The sequence below is a fragment of the Serinus canaria genome, chromosome 1 (genome assembly GCF_022539315.1).
Source record: "Serinus canaria isolate serCan28SL12 chromosome 1, serCan2020, whole genome shotgun sequence".
Lineage (NCBI taxonomy): Eukaryota > Metazoa > Chordata > Aves > Passeriformes > Fringillidae > Serinus > Serinus canaria.
The window spans coordinates 15,480,715-15,504,003 of NC_066313.1; the positions used below are offsets into that span (position 1 = coordinate 15,480,715).

The 23,289-nt window shown below is 55.2% G+C and overlaps 2 protein-coding genes across 3 annotated transcripts in view; one reads left to right on the forward strand and one right to left on the reverse strand.

Moving 5' to 3' along the window:
- Window positions 1-587: 587 nt before the first annotated feature.
- Window positions 588-7,844, reverse strand: STARD10 (StAR related lipid transfer domain containing 10). The gene is made up of 6 exons (XM_050970672.1): window positions 7,582-7,844; window positions 3,432-3,579; window positions 3,107-3,210; window positions 2,815-2,932; window positions 2,010-2,062; window positions 588-1,936 (listed from the first exon to the last, which is right to left on the reverse strand). The coding sequence occupies exons 1-6, from the start codon at window positions 7,762-7,764 to the stop codon at window positions 1,709-1,711; spliced, it is 834 nt and encodes a 277-aa protein (XP_050826629.1). The 5' UTR covers window positions 7,765-7,844; the 3' UTR covers window positions 588-1,708.
- A 3,208-nt stretch (window positions 7,845-11,052) lies between these two features.
- Window positions 11,053-23,289, forward strand: part of CLPB (caseinolytic mitochondrial matrix peptidase chaperone subunit B) — a 73,765-nt gene continuing 61,528 nt past the window's right edge. For both annotated transcript variants that reach the window (XM_009095420.4, XM_050974283.1), the window contains exons 1-2: window positions 11,053-11,761; window positions 12,612-12,663. In XM_009095420.4, the coding sequence (XP_009093668.4) occupies window positions 11,086-11,761; window positions 12,612-12,663 (728 nt within the window). In that variant the 5' untranslated portion in view covers window positions 11,053-11,085. The remainder of the gene's footprint in view (window positions 11,762-12,611; window positions 12,664-23,289) is intronic.

Here is a 23,289-nt window from a genome sequence, read left to right on the forward strand (position 1 = left end):
AGAATGCCACGTGCTGGGCAATGCCACCCACCAAGACCCTGCTGGGGCACAGAGAAGGGCTGGGGCCTGCTGAGGTGTTGGGGTGCCACAGCACTAGGAGGGCAGAAGTGGGATGCACAAGCAGCTTTGCCCCTGGGTGCACCCCAGGAGGAGACTAAAGTCCCGGGGCTCCACAAAGGGCCCACAATCCTGGGAGTGCCAGTTCTGCTCCCCAGTATTCTCCCCCTGGAGAAGCCAGGATGTATTCCCCCAGAGTGCCCCCAAAGCTCAGCCCGCCACATCTCCTCTCCCAGAGGAGGTGTTGGGGGAAATGTACTGGCTTGGCTCGGGCAGTAGGAAAACCAACTACAAGGGGTGTGTAGCCTCATGCCTGATGAGTGTCCAGTGCAAATTCATTTTAGAGGTTTCTCTGTGACCCTCTGGTGACATCACCATCACCCAGAGGCCCCCTGGAGGTGAGGGTCCCACAACCTCTGAGGGTCCCACCAGCAACCACCATGAGCAGGGACCCCTTGCCTGAGTGCACTATGGGGACAGGGATGGCTACCAAAGGACCAAGGTGGGACAGAGGCTGAGTCCCTCCCATGCCAGATTCAATTATTTTATTCCTAAATAATCAGCTCTGGTACAAGGTACAAAATCTCCCATGTCCCTGTGAACCCCCAGAAAAGGAGGGGGCAGGAACATGGCCAAAGACCAGCTCCCAAACCCCAGTCAAGGCCTCAAATTCCAGTGGAGGAAGAGTCCAGGCACCCAGCTTGGAAAGGGTCCCCATCCTAGAAAGGCAGGGGACAGGACAGGAGCCTTCAGAGACCCACAGATCACTGGGAGGTGCCAGGAGCCCCCCCAAGTCCTCTCAACATGCCTGAAGATGCTGGGAGCCCCCAGAGACACTGGGCACACCAGTGGAGGTGCGAGCTTACCCCAAAGCCTGAAAATGTTGAGACTCCGTAAGACCCCTCCCAACATGAATGGAGATCCCAGGAGCCCCCAAAACACCCACCACAGCACATCTGGAGGTGCCATGAGCCCCTCAACTCCTCCCACGTGCTTGAAGGTAAGACCCCAACATCACCTCCAACATGCTGGAGGTGCCAGGAGCCTAGAAGCTTCCCCTCTACATGCTTGGAGATTCCAAAAAACCCCAAAGGCCCTCCTTCCCAGCATGCCAGGAGGTGCCAGAAGCCCCCCAAACCCCTCTGCATGCCCAGAGGTGCAGGCAGGCGCCCAAGCACCCCCTGGTGGTCTGCCGGGGGTGGGGACCCCATGGGATGAAGGCAGTTCTGTTGGACCGTAACAGAGATGGGGAGCAAGAATGGGGGGCAAAGGGGGAGTGCAGTGGAAAGGTCTCCAGGGCTGAGGAGCAGGCACAGAGCCCCCCTTTTCCTCTGCCCCCCCAAAAGCTGAAGGTCACTTTGGGTTTCCCACCTATAGGGACAACACTAGTGGCCCACAAGGGCTAAGCGAGCAGACAACCCCCAGCTTCTCACCCTGGGGGACCCACTATGTCCCTGCTGTCCCCAAACAGGGGTACAACAATGGGGGGGGGTCCCCCTGAACCCAAAGTGGGGGTGCATGTGTACAGGTGTGTGAGATAGAGACACAAACCATGTTGGAAGTGGGGGAATAGGGAGAGAAGCCCCTGGGGCGGGGGGGTCATGTCAGGCTGTCCTAGCCAGGGGAACAAGAAGAGGAGCTCCCAGGGGAATCAGGTCAGGCTGTCCTCGTCGCTGCCCTCGCCACGGTCCTCCTTGCTCTCGGCCAGGGAGCTCTCATCAATGTTTTCCAGGGAATCCGCATGCTGGAGGGAGAGCTCGGAGAGGGCCAGGGCTGGGAGCCGGCTCTGCTCCGGGAACAGCCAGGGCTTGAAGTGAGGGTCATGCTTCTGCTTCCACTCAGGGTACTTGAGGCATGCCTTGTACATCTTCTTCATCGCCTGGGAGGAAGAGTGAGATGGGCACAGAGACCCCTTACCCCACACCAGCCCCACCCCCGTGCCACAAACTCACCTTGGGGGCCAGGAACTGGGAGGATTTGTTCACCACCCACTTTGGTAAAGAACCTAGAGAGAAAGGAAGGGTGGCTGGGAGTGGGATCCTAGGTGCATAAAAACCAGGACCTAAAAACCTCAGCCGCCTAAAAACCAGGATCCCCACACATATGACCCCCACAGCACTCTCAGTAGGCACATGTGGCTAGGAGAGAGGGAATAGGGTTCAATCCATACTGCTCTCTGCTTTTGCAGAGGACAAAAACAGTGATTTCAGCATTTTGGGTCCCTCTTCAACCCCCAAAAATGAAAGATTTCAAGAGAACAGGCCCAAGATGTTTCGTCCTGACATTGCCCCATGCTCCATCCCAAGATGCTCCTGCTGATGAGCCCTTCCAAGCTCACCCTAAGCATTTCCACAGGTCCTCCTGAACCCACCCCGAGTCCCACTGAGCTCAACCTGAGACTTCCTGAAGCCCTGACGCTGCCCTGAAGTCCCAGAGCCCCAAATGAATCCCCACTGAGCCACCCCCAGCCCAACCTGAGCTCCCACTGAGCCCCCATTAAGTCCAAGTGAGTGCCCATTCAGCCTTCCCCCAGCCCACCGTGAACCCCCCAAGCTACTCTTGAGCCCCCACTGAGCCCAAAGCTCCCATTTAGCCCCAATAGAGGCTACCCTAAACTCCCAATGAGCCCACACTGAGAACCCATGAGACCCCCACTAAGCCCCCCAAGTTCCACCAGGACCCCACTGGGCCCCCCAAGCACACACTGACACGAGGGTGGTGAGCCCCAGGGCACAGAGCTGGGGGTCCCTCTCTCACCTTTGGGGTCCACCTGGGCCAGGTAGGTGATGGTGCAGCTCCTGGCTCCTGTCCCCTCGATCAGGTAGCCTGTCTGAATGGAGACAGCCCGCACCATGTCCTTGCGGGGGGGATACTTCTGTGGTGGGCAACAAGGAAGGAACACAAGTCACTGGGAGGGCAGGTGGGGTACAGCAGGCACCAGCCACAAGCAGGGCTGTCACAATTCCCTCAACTCTCCAACCCACCTCCCCAAGCTCTGAGTGAGCCCCAGCCCAGCACCACAGGACCCCTGGTGCCCCACTAAACTCACAGGATGCTTGACAGAGTAGTTCATGATGATGTAGTCAGAGCCCATGGGCAGCCAGGAGCGGAGTGTGACCACGTCCCGGTTCTTCAGGGGCTTGGGACACCTCCCTAGGGACACCACCAGGTGGGATGTTCCAGAGTGAGACACCCACCTTCAAGAATGAGGTCCCCTTCTGCCCTCCAAATCCCCCCCAAACTGCTATACAGGCTCCTCCCTTCAACGCCAGACACTGTGGATCTCCCAGATGCCAAGCCCAGGGTGGAGTGGTAGCAGCCCTGGGATTGAGCCCTCCCCCAGGAGTGCCCAGATCCCCCAGCCCCCTCCTCACAGGCGTAGTAGCCCACATCGGAGTTGGCCGTCAGCCTCCCGATGTCAAAGGTCTCGATGACGTTGGTGTCCCACTTCTTGCGGTACTCGATGTCATGGAGCACGTCGTAGAGCGTCTCCGCCGGCACGTCCCTGCACTCCATCCTGCACTGCAAGGCAGGGGGCATGAGAGACCTACCAGGGGCTCCCAGGGGGGGAGAGTGCCCATGGGGACCTCTGGGCAGGAGTCAGCTGTGGGGACCCCCAATAGGATGGCAGCGGGGACCTTGTGGTGGGAGGATGGCCATTGGGACCCCCAGGTGGGAAGGCAGCTGTAGGGAACGGGTAAGAGGACAGCAGTGGGGACCTTCAGGCAGGAGGGAGGCAGTGGGGATCCCAAAGTGTGAGAGTAGCTGTGGGGACCCCTGGGAGAGAAGGAGGCCACAGGGACTCCCAAGTGGGAAGGCAGCTGTGGGAAGCCCCAGTAAGTGTGGGGGGGTGGCGGTGTCTCCTCTCAGATGTTTAAAAAAAAAAAAAAGACTTCAATGCAACCTCCTTCAAGAAGACCTGGATCCCAACCAGCAGCTCAGTTTGCCACCCAGAGCCACCCCAGAGCAAAGGCACACAGGGCCTAAAGGCAGTGTGGAGCTTAATTCAGGCTACTAGGGGACCCTGCTTCCCACCTGCCCCTCATCACTGTGGATTGCTCCCCACAAAACGGCAGCCCTGCAGAGGGGAGCCAAGAGGAGTCAGTATGCAGGGCTGTGCCTGGTGCCTTGGGGCAGCATGGATCACAGAGAAAGGGTTGGGATGGTGCAGAATGGGGAGCTGCTCCGTAGCTAAGGCAGCCAGAACCAGGGAAGGCAAGGAGACAAGGAGAATGGAGAAGGTGAGGGCAGCTACCCCTGCAGCAGGGATGCATCTGCCGAGATCAAGGGTGCTGGAGCCAAGCTTGGGGCAGGGAGACCAGCCAGCAGCCTGTCCCTGGGAATGCCACTGGCTCCTGTTTATCCCCAGGGATGGCATCAGCTCCCCCAGCCCCTGCAGTTCAGGATTTAGAGCTGGCCCTGTCGCCGCAGCACACGGAACTAGAGACCCCCCAGCCCTCGGAAAGGGCACAGAAACACCCAGCAATGGGTGTTTCTGTGGCCCCTTGGTGGGACACAGCCACAGAGCCTGCCCCCCCACAACACTCATCCTCAATCCCATCCTTGCCCCACAGAGCCCAGCCTCTCCCCTACCATGCTCATGCTCAACCCCACAGATCCATCCCTGCCCCATGGAGTCTGCCCTCAACCCCACCATGCTTATCCTCAGCCTCAGAGACCCATCTCTGTTGCCCATCTCCAGCTCCTCCATTCACCCAAAAACTTGTCTGGGAACACCCACCGCTGCAGGGCAGTTTTGGGGACAGCCTGCCTGGATGAGTTCCTTGAAGAATCCCCGCTCCCACCTGCACCCAGGCCAGCCCAGCACCACGCTCAGGTGCATTATTCCCAGAGCAGCAAGGCTGGTCTGGCCAGTAGTGCAGGACGTGCCCTGCAGGTGACTCACATCCTGGGGGGGTGCCAGGGGGGGTCGCAGCAGGAGAGGGGATGGTGCCACCTGGGAAGTGCCTGGAAACACACACCCCAACCTTGAGTCAATATTGACTAATGGGGTGAGGAGGAGGAGGAGGAGGAGGAGGAGGAGGAGAAAGAGATGAAGTCCCCAGGGCTGGGGTTATGCTATGCCTGAGGGAACACAGAATGGGTGCCAGACTGTGGGACAGGAGCACATCCAAAGGAGAGACCCACCACCCCTGACTGCAGCCACCAAGGGAGTCCCCAAGCTCATCCTCACTGGCAGCTTTACCAACACCCCAGATCCCTCCACTGCATCCTACAGGACGGCTCCTGGCCATCCTTTGGGAACAGCCCATTTAGAGGGGAAACCATCATCCCTGGGAGATCTCAGATGCCCAGGTACCAACTCACTGCCCCACCGGGTAGGATGGGGTGTCCTGGCTGGGTTCCCCCAACCTGTAGCCAGTCCTAAGGCCACCAAATGTCCCACTGAGAAATCAGCCATGGCACCAGCTTGTTCCCAGACTTCAGAAAACAGGTTAGACGGGAGCTGCATCCCTAATGGAGGGGGGCGGGGAGGAGGGGGCGGCAGCCTCAAAGCAGGGCGAGACCTTCAGGTTCCACTTAATTAGGCAAGGAATCCAGGAGGAATCCAGGATGAAATCAGGGGGAAACCAGCTCTTGGGAAGCTGCAGAGAGTCCCCAGCACCCACACAGAGACCCCAGCACCCACACACAGACCCCCAGCATGAGGGGCAAACCCATGGGCTGCACCTTGCCATGCCATGTCAGCAATGCCAGATGTGTCCATCCCTTCAAAATCCAGCATTTCATCCTGGGTGGGATGGTGGGCCTGGGTGCTGCTGAGGGCCACAGAGTGGGGACAAGGACTGTTACCCCACAGGGTCTCTGATACCCAGTGGCACGCACATGGAATCAACACACGAACACCCAGCAGGACCTTTCCAAGCAGGATTTGTCCAGGAGGGTGTGGAAAGAGGCAGGACCTGGCTCAGGGACCCCCGCAGGCAAAAGACTGCTCTAGGTACGGTGGCGGGAGCAGCTGTTCCAGGACATCCTGGAGTGGGCTGGGTCCCTGCGATGCCAACGTGGCACACTGGGATTGTGGGACAGTCAGGGGACGCGCCCAAGTGCCACCTCAATCCGAGGGATGTTTTGGGATGCAACCCCCAAGTGCAAGCAGCAGGGCTGGGGGACACAAGGAGCTTGGCGGAGGGGGGGGTCAGGATGCACTGCCACACAGTGCCATGCCCATGCCATCATGCATGGATGCCACACTGATGGATGCTCTGCATCCCTCCCACTCCGGATCCCCACCTCTGCGGGGATGCAGCAGGGTGCAGGTGGCACCAGTGACCCCCTACACCCCAGAGACCACCATCCCCCCTCCCAGGGTTCACTGCTGCCACCGGGGCACAACAGGGACCCCTTCCTGGCTCCCAGCAGCCCAAACTCCTCCGACATGCTACAGTGGAAGCAACGCAGTGGTTCCATGGCAGGAGCCGGGCACAGCCACTGACAGTGCCCCAGGGACAGGCTTCCCCAGCAGGGCCAGCTGCTCAGCTGCTGCAGAGCAATGTGTGAGCAGGCCGTGTCGTCACTGCTGCCACCGCCGCCACCACCGGGGCTCGACACCACAGCAAGGATGATGCCATCCACTATACCAGGACAGCTTAATGGAGGTGCCACCAGGGACAGGGACACCTGCCAGAGACTCCAGTGTAACCCCATCTGTACACTGCTCCTGTCTCAAGTTGTCTCTTGGGATCCCGGTGTCCCTACTTTACCAGAGGGAAGAGCCAGGATAAGCGTGCACCTGCCTGTGCCAGCACACCGGCACCAAGAGGGAAGGGACCCACGGGGAAATGCAGTGGGGACATAGGGAGCTCTGGGCAAGGGGGACAACCCCAGTGACAGCAGGCCAGTGGCTGCAGGCTCCAAGGAGTCCCCAAGCCTAGCCCTGGTGTGCAGCAAGCACAGGAGGTACGTTCCCAATGGGTGAAGTGGGGAGAAAGCAGCACCCAGGACCCACGGCCCCACACACCCTGGGGGTTCCTGTCTGTCCCTGGCAGAGCCCCCAGTGTCCCTGCACAGCCCTCAGTGGTGCCTGCTTGTCCCTGGCTCGGCCCTGGAGTTGTGTTTGTCCTGGCGTCCTCAGACTGCCCATTTGTCCTGGTGTGCCAGTTAACCCCACCTGTCCTGGCGTCCCTGCTGGCCATCGGGGCCCAGCTCGGCCAAAGCCCCACTCGCCCCAAGGCGCTGCATCACCTGAGGGACCCGGGACCCCAGTATTCCCTGGGATTCCCACTCACCCCTGGGTGGTGGTTAAACCCCCGAGTTCCCACTCACTGTGGGGTCCCCCCTCCCTGCCCCCAAGCCCCAGGGTGCAGCATCGCCCCAGGGTCCCTCCTGCCCCCAGGTCCCCCGCGGGGTCCCCGCGCCCCCCCCCCCATGCTGATGGGTACCCCAGTCCCGGGGGGATGCCGGGGTGGGGAGGAGGTGGGGGTCTCACCGTGGACTGGGGGTGCCCAGGGTGGATGGGGATGTCTCACCGTGTACCAGGGTGTGCCGGGCGGGAGATCTCACCTTGATCTTGTGGAGGGCGCGCTCGGGCTCCAGCAGCTGCACCCAGACCCCCACCCCGCCCTTGCTGTAGGTGAGGCTCCAGCCGCGCTCCGACTCGCACTGCGCCCGGAACGCCCCGAAGTCCCGGTCGTCGGGGATCTGCACGCTGTCGCGACTCGACATGCCGCCGTCGTGACCCGACATGGCCCCGGAGCGCGCCCAGCCCGCCGGTGCCGGTGCCGCGGGAGGCGCCAGCCCCTAGGGCGGCATTGCGGGGCGCGGGGCGCGATGGGACCGGGAGGGGCGGGCCCGGGGCGGGGCCGGGGCGGGGAGCACCGGGGGGCGGGATCGGGGGAGACCTGAGGGAAAATGGGGGGCACCGGGAGCACCGGGAGGGAGGAGGAGGGGGGAGGAGGGGGGATCTCGGTGGGGGGCGGGGTTGACGGGAGAAGCAGCGGGGAGGAGCCGGGAGAAAACGGGAACGTCGGAGCTGATCCCGGGAAAACCCGGCGGGAAGCGGGAGCTCTGGGAGGAAGCTCTGTGGGAGAGGGTAGCAGTCCGCATTGGGGGGATACCGGGAGCAGCAGGAGGACACGGATGCAGAGAGTTGTGGCACTTGCAGGGACACCTGCCCTGTGTGCCTAGGAAGGTTTAGGTTGGATATTGGGAAAATTTCTTCACTGAAAGGATTGTCCAGCCCTGGCACTGGTGGAGTGCCCATCTCCGGAGGGTTTACAAAACCAGATGTGACAGGTGAGGACATGGGTTAGTAGTGGCCTTGGCAGTACAGGGGGAGTGGTTGGTCAGTGGTCTCAGCAAGCTTTTCCAACCCAAACGATTCCATGATTGCAGTTGGGGTAGGAGGGGACACAAGTGCGTGACAGAGACCCACAGCCGCTCTCCAGGGTGTGGGTCACCCTGATGTGACACTGTCAGCTGTGAGCCCGTGCCCTGTACCCGTGCAGCACATCAGCATTATCCATCCTTTGTGCCAGTACTGGGCCTTGCCGTGGCATCCCCACGGCACCGTGACCAGGAGCAGGTGGGCATGCTGCCATTGGCAGTGCTGACTAGGATGTGTTATTTTTGGAAAAGCTCAGGCTCTGGCTCCCATCCAGCTCTGAAAATGCTGCCGACTCAGGGTTTCTTTCTTTCCATTTGGGAGCACCTAGGAACCCTCTTCCAGCTCCCATGAATAACTGTGTATAAATGATGACAGAGCAGTGTGGCATGTACCTAGACTGGCAAAGCAAAGCCTGTCTCAGCAGCAGGAATGTGGGACTGAGCTCCTTATCCAGGATGAGGCCCTTCCCAGGGGTGCAGTAACCAGCAGTAACCAGAGGGATAGGAGAGCACAGGGATATGAGGAGACAGGGACCTGGCATCACAGGGCTCAGCATGCCACACCACTGCTCCCAGCATCCTCACCTGGGAAAAGGAGCCAAGGGAATCTCTGGCAGCCTATCTCACTGGAAGTGGACATCCACAGTGGGTGGCTGGGGACAGGGTGCTGTGACTGGTGCAGGGGGACCCTCTCCCCTCATCCTTCTCTCCTTGCCCTTTCTGCTAGCTCTGCTGTGAAAGCCTGGGCTGTTCCCACCCTATGTCCAGGGAAGTAGAAAGGTGAAAGCCATCACACCACAGCCCTTCCCAGCCCTCAGCAGCCCTGGCACTGGAAGCAGGAGCACCCACATTCCCAGCAAGTCCAGCCATGTGGCACCACATGCCATTCCTAATCTGGAGCACAGATGTCATGGGAGTCATGGGGTAGGAAGGGCAGGATGAGGGAATGGGGTATCTGGGCTGGAGGAGCCAGGGGAGCTGGGGAAACTGTGCTGGGGAACTGGGCTGTTGCAGCAGGCAGAAGTGGGGGAGCTGGGCTGGAGAAGCTGTTGAGCTAAGCTGGAGAGCATGGTGGGAGGAGCTGGGGAGCTGGAGAGACTGGGCTGGGTACCCGCGGGAACTGGGCTATTAGAGCTGGAAGAACTGGACTGAGCAACTTAGCAAGGGCAGCAAACAGTCAGTCTGGGGAACGGGCAGCAGTGGGCTAATCGAGCTGGAAGAACTAGGCTGGGGAAGTACAAGCATTGGGCTAATGGAATGGGGAAACTGGGCTGGGAAATTGGGAGCACTGAGCGGATGGAGCTGGGCGAGCTGGGCTGGGGAAGTGGGAGCACTGAGCTGATGGAGCTAGGGGAAGTGGACTGGGGAACTGGGAGCACTGGGCTTTCTGTAACAACTCCCAGTCCTGCTGGCACCAGTCTGGCTGCAGAAATGCCCATTTCTGCCACCTTCCCCCACACTCCTGGTTCTTTCCCAGCTCCCTGGGTCCCAATCCTTATTCCTGCTCCATCATCCCACATCTAGAGAAGGGAAGAGCAGCACCCAGCTCTGGGAGATGGGATAAGCGAGGGGCTGGGAGGGACCTAAAACTTTATCTCATTCCACCTCTCTGCCATGAGAAGGGACTCTTTCCACTAGACCACGCTGCTCCCAGCCTTGTCCATAAACACTTCCAAGGGATAGGGCAGCCACAGCTTCTCTGGGCAACCTGTGCCAGGGCCTCACCAAACCTCACAGGCAAGAATTTCTTCCCAATATTCCACCTAAGCCTGCCCTCAGGGTTAGAAGAAGCCAGTCAGTGGGAAACCATTCCTCCTTATCCTATCTCTCCAAACCAATGTCCAAAGTCTCTCTCTAGCTCTCTTGGAGCCCCTTTATGCACTAAAGCCTTAAGGATAATCCTTCTCTGGAGAGCTTCCCAGGTTACAGCCAGCAGTGTGCAGAGCTAAATGCAGGAACCAGTACAGGTAATAAAACAAAGTCTTCTAAAAAATTTAAAATATATATATTTAAATTAAATCCCTAAAATTGCATCTTCTTACCAGCTCTGTTTAACCCAGGAGTTTGTTGGCCCCTGTGGAAGCGCTGGAATGATGGTGGGACGACAAAATGGGCAAACAGCTGCTGGGATAATGGGAAATGGCGGGGATTGGGGTGAAACAGGAGGAAATGGGTAGAATGGGAATTGCTGGTGGCAAAATACAGAAACGCCCCTGTGCGTGTGCGCCAATGCACACGCGTTTGTGTGCCCCTGTGTGTGAATAAAGCCGTGCGCACTGTTTGGGGTCTGTCCGTGTCAGTCTGTCCGTGCCCGCCCGCCCGCGCGACCCCTCTGCGTCACACACGCGCGCGCCCGGGCGCCCCGGCCTCCCCTCCCCCCCGCCTGCGCTGCGCTGCGCCCCCTGCCGGAGCCCGCCCGCCACTACTTCCCTGCATGTCCCGCAGCCGACGCCGGTTTCCCGGCATGCCGCGGGAACTTCGCGCCGCGGCGCCTCCTGGGGGTTGTAGTCCGCCGTGTCGGATAAGCGCGCTGCAGGGCGCGGTGGGGACTACATCTCCCGGCACACATTGCTCTCCCCCTTCATCAAGCTCTGCCGGCCGGCAGCCGCCATCTTGTCCACCGGCCTCAGCGACGGGGGGGGGGTAAGGTGCGAGCGGCGCAGCGGGAGGAGCGAGGGAACAATGCTGGCGTCTCTGGCGTTCTGCCCGCTGCCGCAGGGGCTGGCGCGGCTCCTCCGAGCGCGGCCATGGTGGTCGCCGTCACGTGCGACCTACGGCACTGCGGCGGCGGCTGTGGCTGAGGGGGCCGTGGCCACCCGGCCGCGGCTGCTCCCGGTATTGGCCGCCAGGGGGCGCCGTGGGCTCGCGCCGACGCCAAGCGCAAGGCTGTCATGGCTGATCGCTGCCTGCAGGAGGCGACAGGGGGGCCTGGGGGGGGAAGCCCCGGTGGCCCGGCCGGTGGCCGGGGGCTCTCCGCTGGCTGCTGCGCCAGGCCCCGCTTTGCCAATGGGGCCAGGCCCAGGGGGCTCTCCTTTAGTTAAAGGCCCAGGCCTAAAGGGGACCACCACGGCGGAGAGGCCAGGGCTGCCTGTTCCAGGCCTGGCCCCACTGCAGACACCCCGGCCACCTGCCACTGGCCTGGCCAGCACTGGCTGCCTTGTGCCAGCAACATCGTCCAGCCTTGTGGCATGCCTCAGAGAGCCGACGCCATGGCCCTCGGGTGCAGAGCAGCGCTGCTGTCATGCGGGAGACCCCGGCGGGCATCAGAGTGGAGCTGGGATCTGCTCCCCGGGAGCTGGGCTGCCTGCCCTCATCGCTGCGCTGGCTTACTGCTACCTGCGGGACCGCCTGTCCAAGGGTGACTATCGCTGCTGGGGCCGGCCCCAGGGCGGGAGGCGTGGGATGCAGGACAGAGAGTCCTGTGCTCTTTGGGAGGGGATGTGGGGTCTCTCTCTCCCCTTGGGGATGGAATCTGCCTGCTGGCTGTAATCTGGGAAGCTCTCCAAGGAAGGGTTATCCTTAAGGCTTTAGTGCATAAAGGGGCTCCAAGAGAGCTAGAGAGGGACTTTGGACATGGGTTTGGAGAGACAGGATAAGGAGGAATGGTTTCCCACTGACTGGCTTCTTCTAACCCTGAGGGCAGGCTTAGGTGGAATATTGGGAAGAAATTCTTGCCTGTGAGGTTTGGTGAGGCCCTGGCACAGGTTGCCCAGAGAAGCTGTGGCTGCCCTATCCCTTGGAAGTGTTTATGGACAAGGCTGGGAGCAGCGTGGTCTAGTGGAAAGAGTCCCTTCTCATGGCAGAGAGGTGGAATGAGATAAAGTTTTAGGTCCCTCCCAGCCCCTCGCTTATCCCATCTCCCAGAGCTGGGTGCTGCTCTTCCCTTCTCTAGCCAGGGGGTGTCATTCTGACTCTGTGGTAGGAACTTCTGTGGTGTTTGGAAACCTCTAGCTGAGGCTGACACTTGGGGTGACAGTGTCCACTGCCCTGGGGTGCCTGCTGCTGTTCTCAGGGTGTGTAAATGGGGGCTGGAGTCAGTCACCAAGACAGCGAGGAGTTTTAAGATAACCTGCTCACAGGAATAGGCTCTTGCTCATTGGGGTGGTCAGTGAGAGCTCTGAGCAGCAGCAGCCCCTGTACATTCCAGGTTAGGATGTCCATGTGTGTTCTCCATGCTAATTCCCTCCTCCCTTCTTTCTGCGTTTCAGAGGATGCTCTTCTGGAAGCTGCAAAGATTAACAACGTTTCAGAAGTCAAGAGGTGAGCAGTGTTCTGAGACATGAGAGCAGTGTGCCAAGGGGCTGGGAGGACAGGAAAACCCTGTCAGCACATGGGGGAGGAAGGGGCTGGCTGCTCCCAGCCCCCATGGGGTGCTCCCCTCACCCTCTCAGATCCAGAGTGGGTGGGGAGTGATGGGGAGCACCCTTACTTGTTGGGTAGGAGGTGGATCACAGATCCCTGTGCTGAGGGAGGACTGTGAGGCCATAATGTGCAGATGTGGGCGTACCCCTGTGAGCGGCACACTGCAAAAGCTCATCTCTTGGGGTCTGTCTCTGAACAAACAGCCCTTGTGGGTTCCTCAGCCTGAGCCAGCAGTTCTCCAGGGGCCTTTTGTCCCACAAGGAGCAGAGGAGAGAGCTCCACCCAGCCAAGGAAGTCAGGGAAGTGAGTGGTTGGGTGACCAAAGATATGGCTGTTAGGGAGTGGAGCATCTCCAGAGCTCCTATCCCATGGCAGCAGGCTTTTTGTCCCCAGTTGGGTGTGCCTGCCTCATTGGGGTGGTGCCATGGCACCTCTCAGGTGCATCTGGCAGCATTACATTCCCTGAGGTGGTAACAAAGGGCCAGTTTCTCACAGGCTCAGCATGTGACTAGTCCCCAGGAGGTATGTTCTTTCTGCAGCCAAACCTCCAGGGAGGGACTCAAAGGTTCTCAGGATGGTTTGTGAGCAGCAGTGCCATGTCACTGATGTGCTCCAGTGATGGCTCCACCCAGTGCTGGGGACCGGCTCTGGGACTGTGGGAGGAAAGCAAGTCTCCCCTAAAGTGGGAAGAGAAGTGTGAGAACCTTGGAGCTGCTTCTTGAACAGATTCTGGCACTCCTGCCTGGTCTGTCTCATAATGCCAGAGGTCTCCCAGGTCTCAGGTGCTGCCCTCAGCCAGTATAGAATTCAGACCTTTTGGCAGCCTGGCAGCTTGTGTTGGATGGGAAGAGACATTGCTGCTCTCCTGTGTACACGTGTGTTCCTGTCTCTGACTGAGATCTCCCACCCAGCACAGGCACCTGGGGAGGTAGGAGCTGCTACCCCTGTATAGAAGCAAAGGGAAGAGAAGGATAGGTGCAGAAGAGGACAGGGAGAGGAGAGCCCTCTTGGCCTGCAGCCAGGGGATGTTCCATCCAGTTTCCAGGATCTTGGATGGAGCACCTGGCTCTGCTGCACCCCAGGGCTGAGATCTGGCCTAGATCAAGGGCCAAAGAGGATATTGCTGTGCAGCTAATTGGCACATGTGTTCTGCTGCTTGTAATTGCAGGAAGCTGCTGTTTAGGGATGTCTGGGTGATTTGTGAGCCTGGTCAGGCAGATCAGCAAGAGGGATGCTCTGTGCTCCAGCTGGTCAGGACAGGGCTGGTGGCTGTACACCATCCTGCTGGGCTGCACGTCTACAGCTTCTCCCTCTGTTTCTGTGCTCTGTCACAGAATCACAGAATCATTTGGGTTGGAAAAGCCCTCTGAGATCATTGAGTCCAACCATTCCCCAGCAGCACTGCCAAGCCCACCATTAAACTGTGTCCCCAAGTGCCACTTCTACATGTCTGTTTAATCCCTTCAGGGATGGGGACTCCACCACTGCCCTGAGCAGCCTGTCCCAGGGCTTGATGACCTTTTCCATGAAGAAATTTTCCCAGACATCCAACCTAAGCCTCCCATAGCACAACTTAAGGCTGTTTCCACCAATACAGTAATTTGTTATCTGTGAGAATACCCTGACTCCTACCTGGCTACACCGTCCTTTCAGAGAGCTGTACAGAGTGAGAAGGTTCCTCCCAGCCTCCTTTTCTCCAGGCTGTCCCCCCAACTCCCTCAGACACTCCTCATCAGCCCCTTTGGTTCAGACCCTTCAGCAGCTTCACTGTCCTTCTCTGGACCCACTCCAGCACCTCAAAGTCTTTCTGGTCATGAGGAGCCTAGCACTGCACACAGGATTTGATCTGCCTTGCCCAGTGTGAGGATCTGCCTTGGGCTTGCTGGCCACACTGTAGCTGATACAAGTTAGGGTACCATTTTCATTCTTTCCCACTTGGGCACACCTGGCTTTTGTTCAACCAGTGTCATCCAGCACCCCCAGGGCCTTTCCGGCTGTGCACTTTTCAGCCTCTCTGCTCTCAGCTCGTATGTCTGCACAGGGTTGTGGTGACCCAGGTGCAGGACCCAGCACTTGACCTATTGAACCTCATACAGTGGCCTCAACCCATCGAGCCTGCCTGTCCAGATCCCTCTGCAAAGGCTGTCCTGGGCCTTCCTTCCCATCCTGTTCCCTGTGGGGCTGGCAGCCCTCCCACTGTTTGAAGGTGTGCCTAACTCTGCTTGGCACATGCTTTTTGCTTGTGTGAGAAGCATGAATGGTGAAAACTACTGGCTTGCCCTGCTGCAGTCAGTTTCAGCCTCAAACATGATGAAGGGACTGGAGCATCCCTCTTACAAGGAAAGGCTGAGGGAGATGGGGCTGTTCAGCCTCAAGAAGAGACAACTTGAGAGAGGAACTCATCTATGTCAGTGTCTGCAGGGAGGTCGTCAGAGGATTGACCAGGTTCTGCTCCATAGGGCCCAGCAACGGGACAAGAGGCAGTTCAATCTCAATATGAGAAAAAACTTTGTATTGTGAGTGTGACAGAGCACTGGAACAGCCTGCCCAGAGAGCATGTGGAGTCTTCTTCCTCAGGGATATTCAAACCCCTCTTGGACACAATCCTTTGCAGCCTGCTCTGGGTGAACCTGCTTAAGGAGAAGGTTGGACATGGTGATCTCCAGAAGTTGCTTCCCACCCCAACCACTCTATTTTTCCATGAATCTCTTTACAACAAGCTTCCACAGCCCAAAATTGCCAGACCTACTGCAGAGCTGACAGAGGAAACACAGTCTTGCCTTCAATGCTCTCTCCACCTGCAAGGGGTGAAGACCAAATTGAGCTTTGACAGGATGGGAGTGTGACAATCCAGCTGGGCAGCCATCCATGGAACATTACCTGTCCTGCCACACTGCTGTCCCCTGCCTGCACTGTCCCCTGGGGTGGTGTTTCTTATACATCTTCAAGCTTGTTTGAAGTGGGATGTTGATCTTTTCCAAGTGCCTTCAGGTGACAGCTGGTCATGGCCCTCTGCACATGAAAAAATCAGAATACAGTTACTAGGAAATACAGTCTTAGTCTAAAGTGTAGAAAATAGCTGTGTGAGAGAGGGTGGGAGATACCAAGAAGATCATGAGATCCCACCTAAAGTACTGATTCTAGCTCTGGGACCCTCATCATGAAAAAGCTGAGGAGCTGCTGGAGTGAGTCCAGAGGAGGCCATGGAGATGCTCCAAGGGTTGAAGCCCCTCTGTTCTGGAGACAGGCTGGAAGAGCTGGGGTGTTTAAGGCTCCTGAGAGAGCTTGAAGCCCCTGCCAGTGCCTAAAGGGGCTCCATGAGGAGCTGAAGGACTCCAAGGGCATGGAGTGACAGGGCAAGGGAGGATGGCTTCAAACTGATGGAGGACAGAGTTAGAGGAGATATTGGGATAAAATTCTTCCATGTGAGGGTTGTGAGTCTGTGGCACAGGCTGGCCAGAGAAACTGTGGCTGCCCCATCCCTGGAAGTGCTCAAGACCAGGTTGGATGGGTCTTGGAGCAACCAGGTCAAGTGGAAGGTGTTCCTTCCCATGGCAGAGGGGATTAGAACTAGCTGAACTTTAAGCTTTCTCCCAACCCAAACCATTCCATGATTCTGTGAATATTCCAAGCAGCAATTTTTAACTCTGAAAATGAACAGGCCTTTCAGGCATAGCAAGCAGACCTCACTGGAATAAAAGTTTGTATTGCTGTGGGAAGAATGCATATCCACAGGCTAAATCCAGCCCCTCTGCTGTAGGCTTGCCTCTACCATCTCTGGCTCCTCTGAGCTTCCAGCCAAGTTTTCTCATCTAACCACTTGTTGAATGCAAGGAACCAGGCTGAATTCTTCATTGAGCTGAAAGAATGTGCGAACTTCTGAGAGCATCCCCTTTGGAACATGTGGCAAACCAGCTCTTCCCTCCAAGCCCTTCATGCTATTAGCCAGCACAAAATATAATAACCTAATTGGTGCAGATAGTTTAATTCCCCTCAGCCTCAGTTGTTGTGTGCATTTGGAGGGAAAGCAAGAAGCAAAGGCATAAAAAATGCCCACCTCACTCCCACTTGTGTTGATATTCAGTATTAATATTGATTCTTTGTGTTCCAGCTTTGTTTCTTAGTAAGCCACCCCAAGAGCACAGGCTTTCAGCAGTTTTCTCTCCAGATAAGCATGATGAAGCAGTGCTTTCCTCAGCCCTGTGCAGCTGTGACTCATGGAGACACAGAGCATGTGTCAGATGGCTGTTATCAGTCTCATTCCTAACAGCAGGCAGCCACTCAAATCTGTGTGGTAATGAGATCTGGAGCTGACCAGGTACTCTCCTGCTCTCACAGGGATCCAGACGGATGTGGCAGTGGGGCAGGAAGCTCCATGTCAGTTGCTTCAGCTGAGTCTGCTCTCTCCAAGATGATTTTTTAGGTGGAGGAGATGCAGAAACAGCTAAATCAGGCTTGATTGCCCCAAACAGTGATCTTTCAATTTTCAAGCAGTACCACTCATCTTGGCTCTGACTCATTGCAGTTCTGCCTCCTCTAGACTGTGCTTGTCCCTTCTCCCTTGTTTGTAAGCAGCATGGCTCATTGAGCTAAATTTCCCCCATCCCTGTCCCTGGAAGTGTTCAAGGCCAGTTGGACAGGACTTGGAGCAGCTGCTCCAGTGGAAGGTGCTCCTGCCCATGGGAGGGAGTAGGAACAAGATTAGCTTTAAGGTCTCTTCCAGCTGTAACCCTTTCAATTCTCTCCAGTTTCGGGGGTGAACTGGGGGTACCATCTCCCAGTCTTTTGTTTGCTTCCTGGCTCAAGTGTTTGTTACAATAATTCAGAGACTGCATTTGAATTCAGAGACTGGGTAAAAAATCCCTCTGCAGTGTGTCGGGCTTTGCTTACCTGAATCATTGAAAGACACTGTGTGGAGGAGATGGGCCTTTATGGGAGCCAGTATCCCATGTTGTACCTGTTGAAGCATCTTCTCTCACAGAATAGTTGTGAGTGTTGTGACTGAGGCTCGAGGGATGCCTGAATGCTTTGTAGGTGAGCAGAAGAAGAGTCAGATCATTGGCTCATGGCCACTAGCCATCATGTACCTTACCTCAGTCCTAAACAGCTGTGACACATCTTCAGCAGTGGTAGTGGGAGGAGGTTGGAGGCAGGATTGGGAGATGATTTATAATTATATTTATTTCCATTGCTCCATGTTTTTATGATGTTGAGCCTGCATTTGTCTGTGTATATCTGAGTTACAGACACCTGGGTTTTTTAGGATAAAAAGATGTTTATCATGTTTAATCTTTTCTCCTAAATGACCAAATTTTCCAGGACTGTGTTTCAGTGAAAGTTTTGTTACTAATTATTGAGCTTGAATTGGCCTGTGGCTGCAGGAATTCAGAGCAAATACAACAGCCCAGATTTCTTCATGTTGGCAATGAAGTATTGGGGGAGATGTATGTGTGCTGTGCTTTCCTGATCTAGATAGCTGGAAAACTGCCCTTTTTGATATGCTTCTTGGTGTATTTTGACCTCCCAGGATTGTTTGAGTTTGCACACTGAGTCACAGAGCAGTGTCTCTGCAGTCAGTGCCAAGCCAACAGGAGATCTCATGCTTCTTTCCAAAACAGCTTTGAAGCCCATAAATCCCAGATCCCTCTCTCTGGAAGCAGACACCAACACACCTGGATTTGTGGGAACTTCTGTATGTCTTGAATATGCCTGGGAACCATCACAGGGTTAATTCCAGTTAGTGGAGATGTTTATCAGCAGGGCTGAGTGCCGGAAAGCTTCCTGAGCAGCTCTGGGCTTGGAGGAGCAGCAGTCCACCAGCATGGATGTGGCATGTACAACCAGGGGAGCAATTATTCCACTTTCCTCACAGCTCAGGAGTTAAGGGACACCTTGGAAGATGTGCAGGTTAAAAACATGTTGAGTGCTTGCTTACACAGCACATAAACTGTGAATGTTGGTGGATGTGGGGGAGTCTGACACTTGAGTTCAGACCTGCACAGAGAAAGTCGAGCAGGTAACACATGCCACCTCCAGTAGAAATGGATTGTCAGAAGTTAGTGTATTGTGCTCAAATTCCTCTGCAAACAGTGATGGTCATTTCCCACTTATGCTGCTGGCCTCTGCCAGAGCAGGTAGGCAGGCTGGTAGGGTATTTTTCTGGCACATAGCTCAGCTGTTGCATTGGGGTGGCTGAACTGGGGCTACTTCATGTAAGGTTTCACATTCTCTTCCAAACCTGGTGATGCCAGCTGTCGAATCACGGAAGGATTTGAGTTGGAGGGGACTTTGAAGCTCATCCAGTTCCAGCCCCCTGCCATGGGCAGGGACATCTTCCACTAATCCAAGTTGCTCCAAGCCCTGTCCTGCCTGGTTTTGAACACTTACAGGCACAAGGCAGCTACAGCTACACATGTCTGTATTGGCCTTTTCATGCTTGGGTTGTACCTCTTTGACTTTTCCCACTCCATGTGCTTCACCCATGGTGGTTTTGCCCACCCTCTGAGCCCCCAGACCTGCTCTCCTCTTGGAGTTGACTTTACCTCCTGAAACTTGGATTTATGAGAGCTTCCCTTTGATTTTGAGAATTTGTTTCCAGGAGTTTCTTCTTGGCCACTGGCTTCTCTGCATGGCCTGTTTGTGCTATCAGGGCTAGGCTTACCGGGATTCCTCCAGGATCCCCCATGTCCTGGAAGCAGCTTTCCTGCCTTGAGAGCTGTTGAGAAATGCTGTTTCTCTCTCCCTTCCCCTCCTGCTTGCCCTTCCCCTTGTCCTTCCCCTCCCCTTCCCCACAATGTGCTGGTCCATATGTTTTCATGGAGCACCGTGGTGTGTTACTGGCCCTGCAAAAGTGGTGAGGGGTGAGAGACAGCAATGAGCTCTCTCCAAGAATACAGCAGAGGCATCTGAGGGTTTCAAGCAGCTCGCTGTGTCTTCCTGTCCAAGCAGATCCTTTCCCTGGCAGGAAAATCTAGCAGGGATTGTGCTTTCATGTTCCAAGATATTGTCCAGTTGGGATGTTTTACTTTCCCCCTTCTTCTGCAAAGCAGAGAGCAGTTCCTAAGAGGATGAGCACATCTGAGGGTGTCCCACACTCTGCAGTTAAACAGTGACATATTGGGACAGGGCTGGGGGAAATGTCTGAGAGGCTGACAGAAACAGAAGCTATTGTTGTTGCAAAAGTTCAAGTTTCCAGCTTCCTCTTCCTCCACCTGTCAGGATGGAGTGCTGGGCATGCTCCCAGCTCTGAGCACAAACTCAAACATGCCCTCTGGGCTCAGCAGTGTCACCGAGTCAGTCACCCAGAACCCCAGTGACGGGTGAATAGAAGGCACATCTGTCCGGGGGCAGTGGGGGGAGAAGGCTCATCGCTGCCGATGTGGGCTCTTTATCTCTTCTGCGGGGATCAAAGTGCTAAAGCTTTGGGAGCTGCTGTCTTGGGGTAAAATAGGGCATATGCACAAAGCAGTAGATGCTGCTCTGCCCAGATTCCTTCAGCAAATTCCAGAGCAGAAAGTGATGTTCATAGAGTCAGGGAATCGCAGAGTGGTTTGGGTTGGAAAGGACCTTAAAGCTCACCCAGTTCCAACCCTCTGCCATGGGCAGGGACACTTTCCACTAGACCAGGTTGCTTCAAGCCCCGTCCAGCTTGTCCTTGAATATTTACAGGGATGAGGCAGACATGGCTTCCGTGGGCAGCCTGTGCCAGGGCCTTACCACCCTCATAGGGAAAAAAGTCTCCCTAATATTCAGTCTAACCCTGCCATCTGCCAGCTTTCTGCCCTAAAACCATTACCAAAAAAAAAAAAACGTTTTATTGAAACCCCTTAAATATGAGTACTTCCCCAATCAGAAACAACACCAGCTCTGGTTTGGGGTTCTTCCTCTGACCAGGTCTTGAATCACAGAATCCCAGAAGACTTTATGTTGGACGAGACATTTAAAGGTCATCCAGTCCAACTGCTGCCAGGGGAAGGGACATCTTGGTGGCACCACAGCAGTCAAAGAACAGTTTGTCATTTGAGAAACACTGGAAATGGCGCTAATAGAGCTGTATCCATGTGAGAAACTCCTTAGGAGGGGAGTGTCCTGGATCTTACTTGGTTAAAATGTAGATAAACATCCTAAACATTGATCAGAGAATTTTATTTAATTAAAATAAAATACTCCTGCTGGTAAATACATTTGGCTGTCTGGGCTCTGAGCAGTGGTCTTGGCTTTATCGATTGTCATATCATTAAATCAGGCGGAGGAAAAATAAATGGTGGGCCTGAAGACCCTGAACATAAAGTTCAGTTGTCTGAAAATCTGTTAAGTTGCTGAGCATCTTGCAATGATTTAACCAAAAAAAAAAAAAAAAAAAAGCAATCCAGCTCCTAAATGAAATGTCAATGCATATTATGGAGATGGTATGATACAAGTAATTCCCTCACTGGGCTCAGTGATGCGGCATTCCAGATGCTTATGATGATCTAGATTCCTGAACAGAAAACTACTTGACTGATCCTAATACTTTTGCTCCAAGCCTGTAACCTAATCCCACAGGAGAGGCTCCAGCATCCTTCCTGTTGGATGCATGATGATTAAAAAGGTTTGACTGCCAGACTAAGATCATTTTCATTCTTTTTTTTTTTTAAGAATGAAGATAATTCATTATTCAGTATGTCCTTCCAGTGTGTCTGTAGAGAAAAAAGCCTTTCAGTACTCATTGGTATTTTTCAGTGGCTTCAAAGTGCCTTGAGAATTCTAAAATCACAGGATGATAGAATGGCTTTGGTTGGAAGGGACCTTAAAGATTATCTAGTCCCAACTCCTGTGCCATGGACAAGGACACCTCCCACTAAACCAGGTTGCTCAAAACCCTGTCCAACCTGGCCTTGGGCGCTTCCAGGGATGGGTCTGCCACAGCTTCTCTGGGCAACCTGTGCCAGGGCCTCACCACCCTCTCAAGGAAGAGCTTCTTCCCAATATCCAATGTAAATCTCACATCTTTTAGTTTAAAACATCATCTTTTTATTTTAAATAAGGGGTGATATCCTGTCCTTTGTCTCAAAGGGAGATACTGAAGTTACACTGCAGGTCCCATTTTTGAGAAAACAAATGTAACAGGAGAAGGGGGTTGATTACACGCTGACATAATGCAGGGTTAGATTGTATATTGGGAAGAAACATCCATTCACATGGCTACCCCAACCCTGGAAGTGTTCAAGGACAGGTTGGATGGGGCTTAGAGCAAACTGGTCTAGGGGAAGGTGTTCCTGGCTGTGACACTGGGATTGGAACTGGATAATCTTCAAGGTCATTTCCGGTCCAAACCCTCCTGTGAAATGTTAAAACTTATGACAGGCAAAATTAAGACTGACTCTTTGCAGCAGAGCAACCCAGTAGCTGGCAGAAGGTGACCAGGATGGTCTCTCTGCCCCTTTAATGTAAAATCATATAAATACCATGGTCAAGTGCAAATGGGCCTGATAATTTGAAAAATTACATCAATTAAACTCTACTGAGGACGTTAATCAGTGGTTGGTTTTGGGCTTTAAGGCTTTTATTGCCAGGCAAAAGTTCCCAACCTGAAAAGGTTTGTATGCCTCCATCCTGGCATAGCTGATGTCTTCTTACCTGCAGTTTTGGTGTTGGGCTTACTTGTGCCCCTTCTGGGTTCTTTTTTCAAGCTCCCTCTCCCTTGTCATCAAGATGCCTTTATTTCCTGGATTTTCTGGGCTATTAGGCTGTCACAGTGGCACACTATAGGAAGGGGGTGATGTGAATGTTACTGCTTTCAAATGACTTTCAAATGGCCAAGTAAATACCATGAAATTCAGAAATTACTTGGACATGTGGTCCACACCACTTTGAGAGACAAGTGGAAGGGGATTGGGCATCACAATGTATGGGAAAGGATTTTTGGAAGCAGTTAGGGTAAGTCAGGGGAGACAGTAAGATCTCTGCCATTGTAGCATCCTGCCTGAGCTCTGGTGCTGGTGGGAATGGCTCCTTGGGGTCTGGGGGAGCTAGGTGTGGAGTTTGTTCCTGCAGTGGCAGTGAGTGAGCAGTTTTTCAGCTGAGGGAGCAACTCCCTGTGCCTGCACAGAGGACACAGCACACATGGTGGCACAGATGGAGCTGTGGTGTGGATTTCTGCTGCAGGCAGTGTCCTTCCAGCTGGAGCAGGTGATGGTGTGACAGCAACGGCCATGGGTCTGAGTCAGGCTACCTTATCTCTGTTGTGAGTGCAAACACCTCTGTAAGTGGAGCTGCAAAGGGAGCTGATCTGTGCAGATAGCAATCTGCTATTCCCTGTGTGTCTGCTATTCCCTGTGTGTCTGGGCACATCCGGCCTCACCAAGACAGAAAGCTTTGTGGCTGCACAGGCATATTTCTCCTTTCAGCATTCTGTTGTCTGAGAGTGCTCTTCAGGCAGTAGAACTGGCAGCACACTCTTGGCATTCACTTGCAGGGATGTGGTGCTGGCAGAAGGAGAAAGCATAAGGATATTTCACAAATTCCTCATAGAAAGGGCTGTCC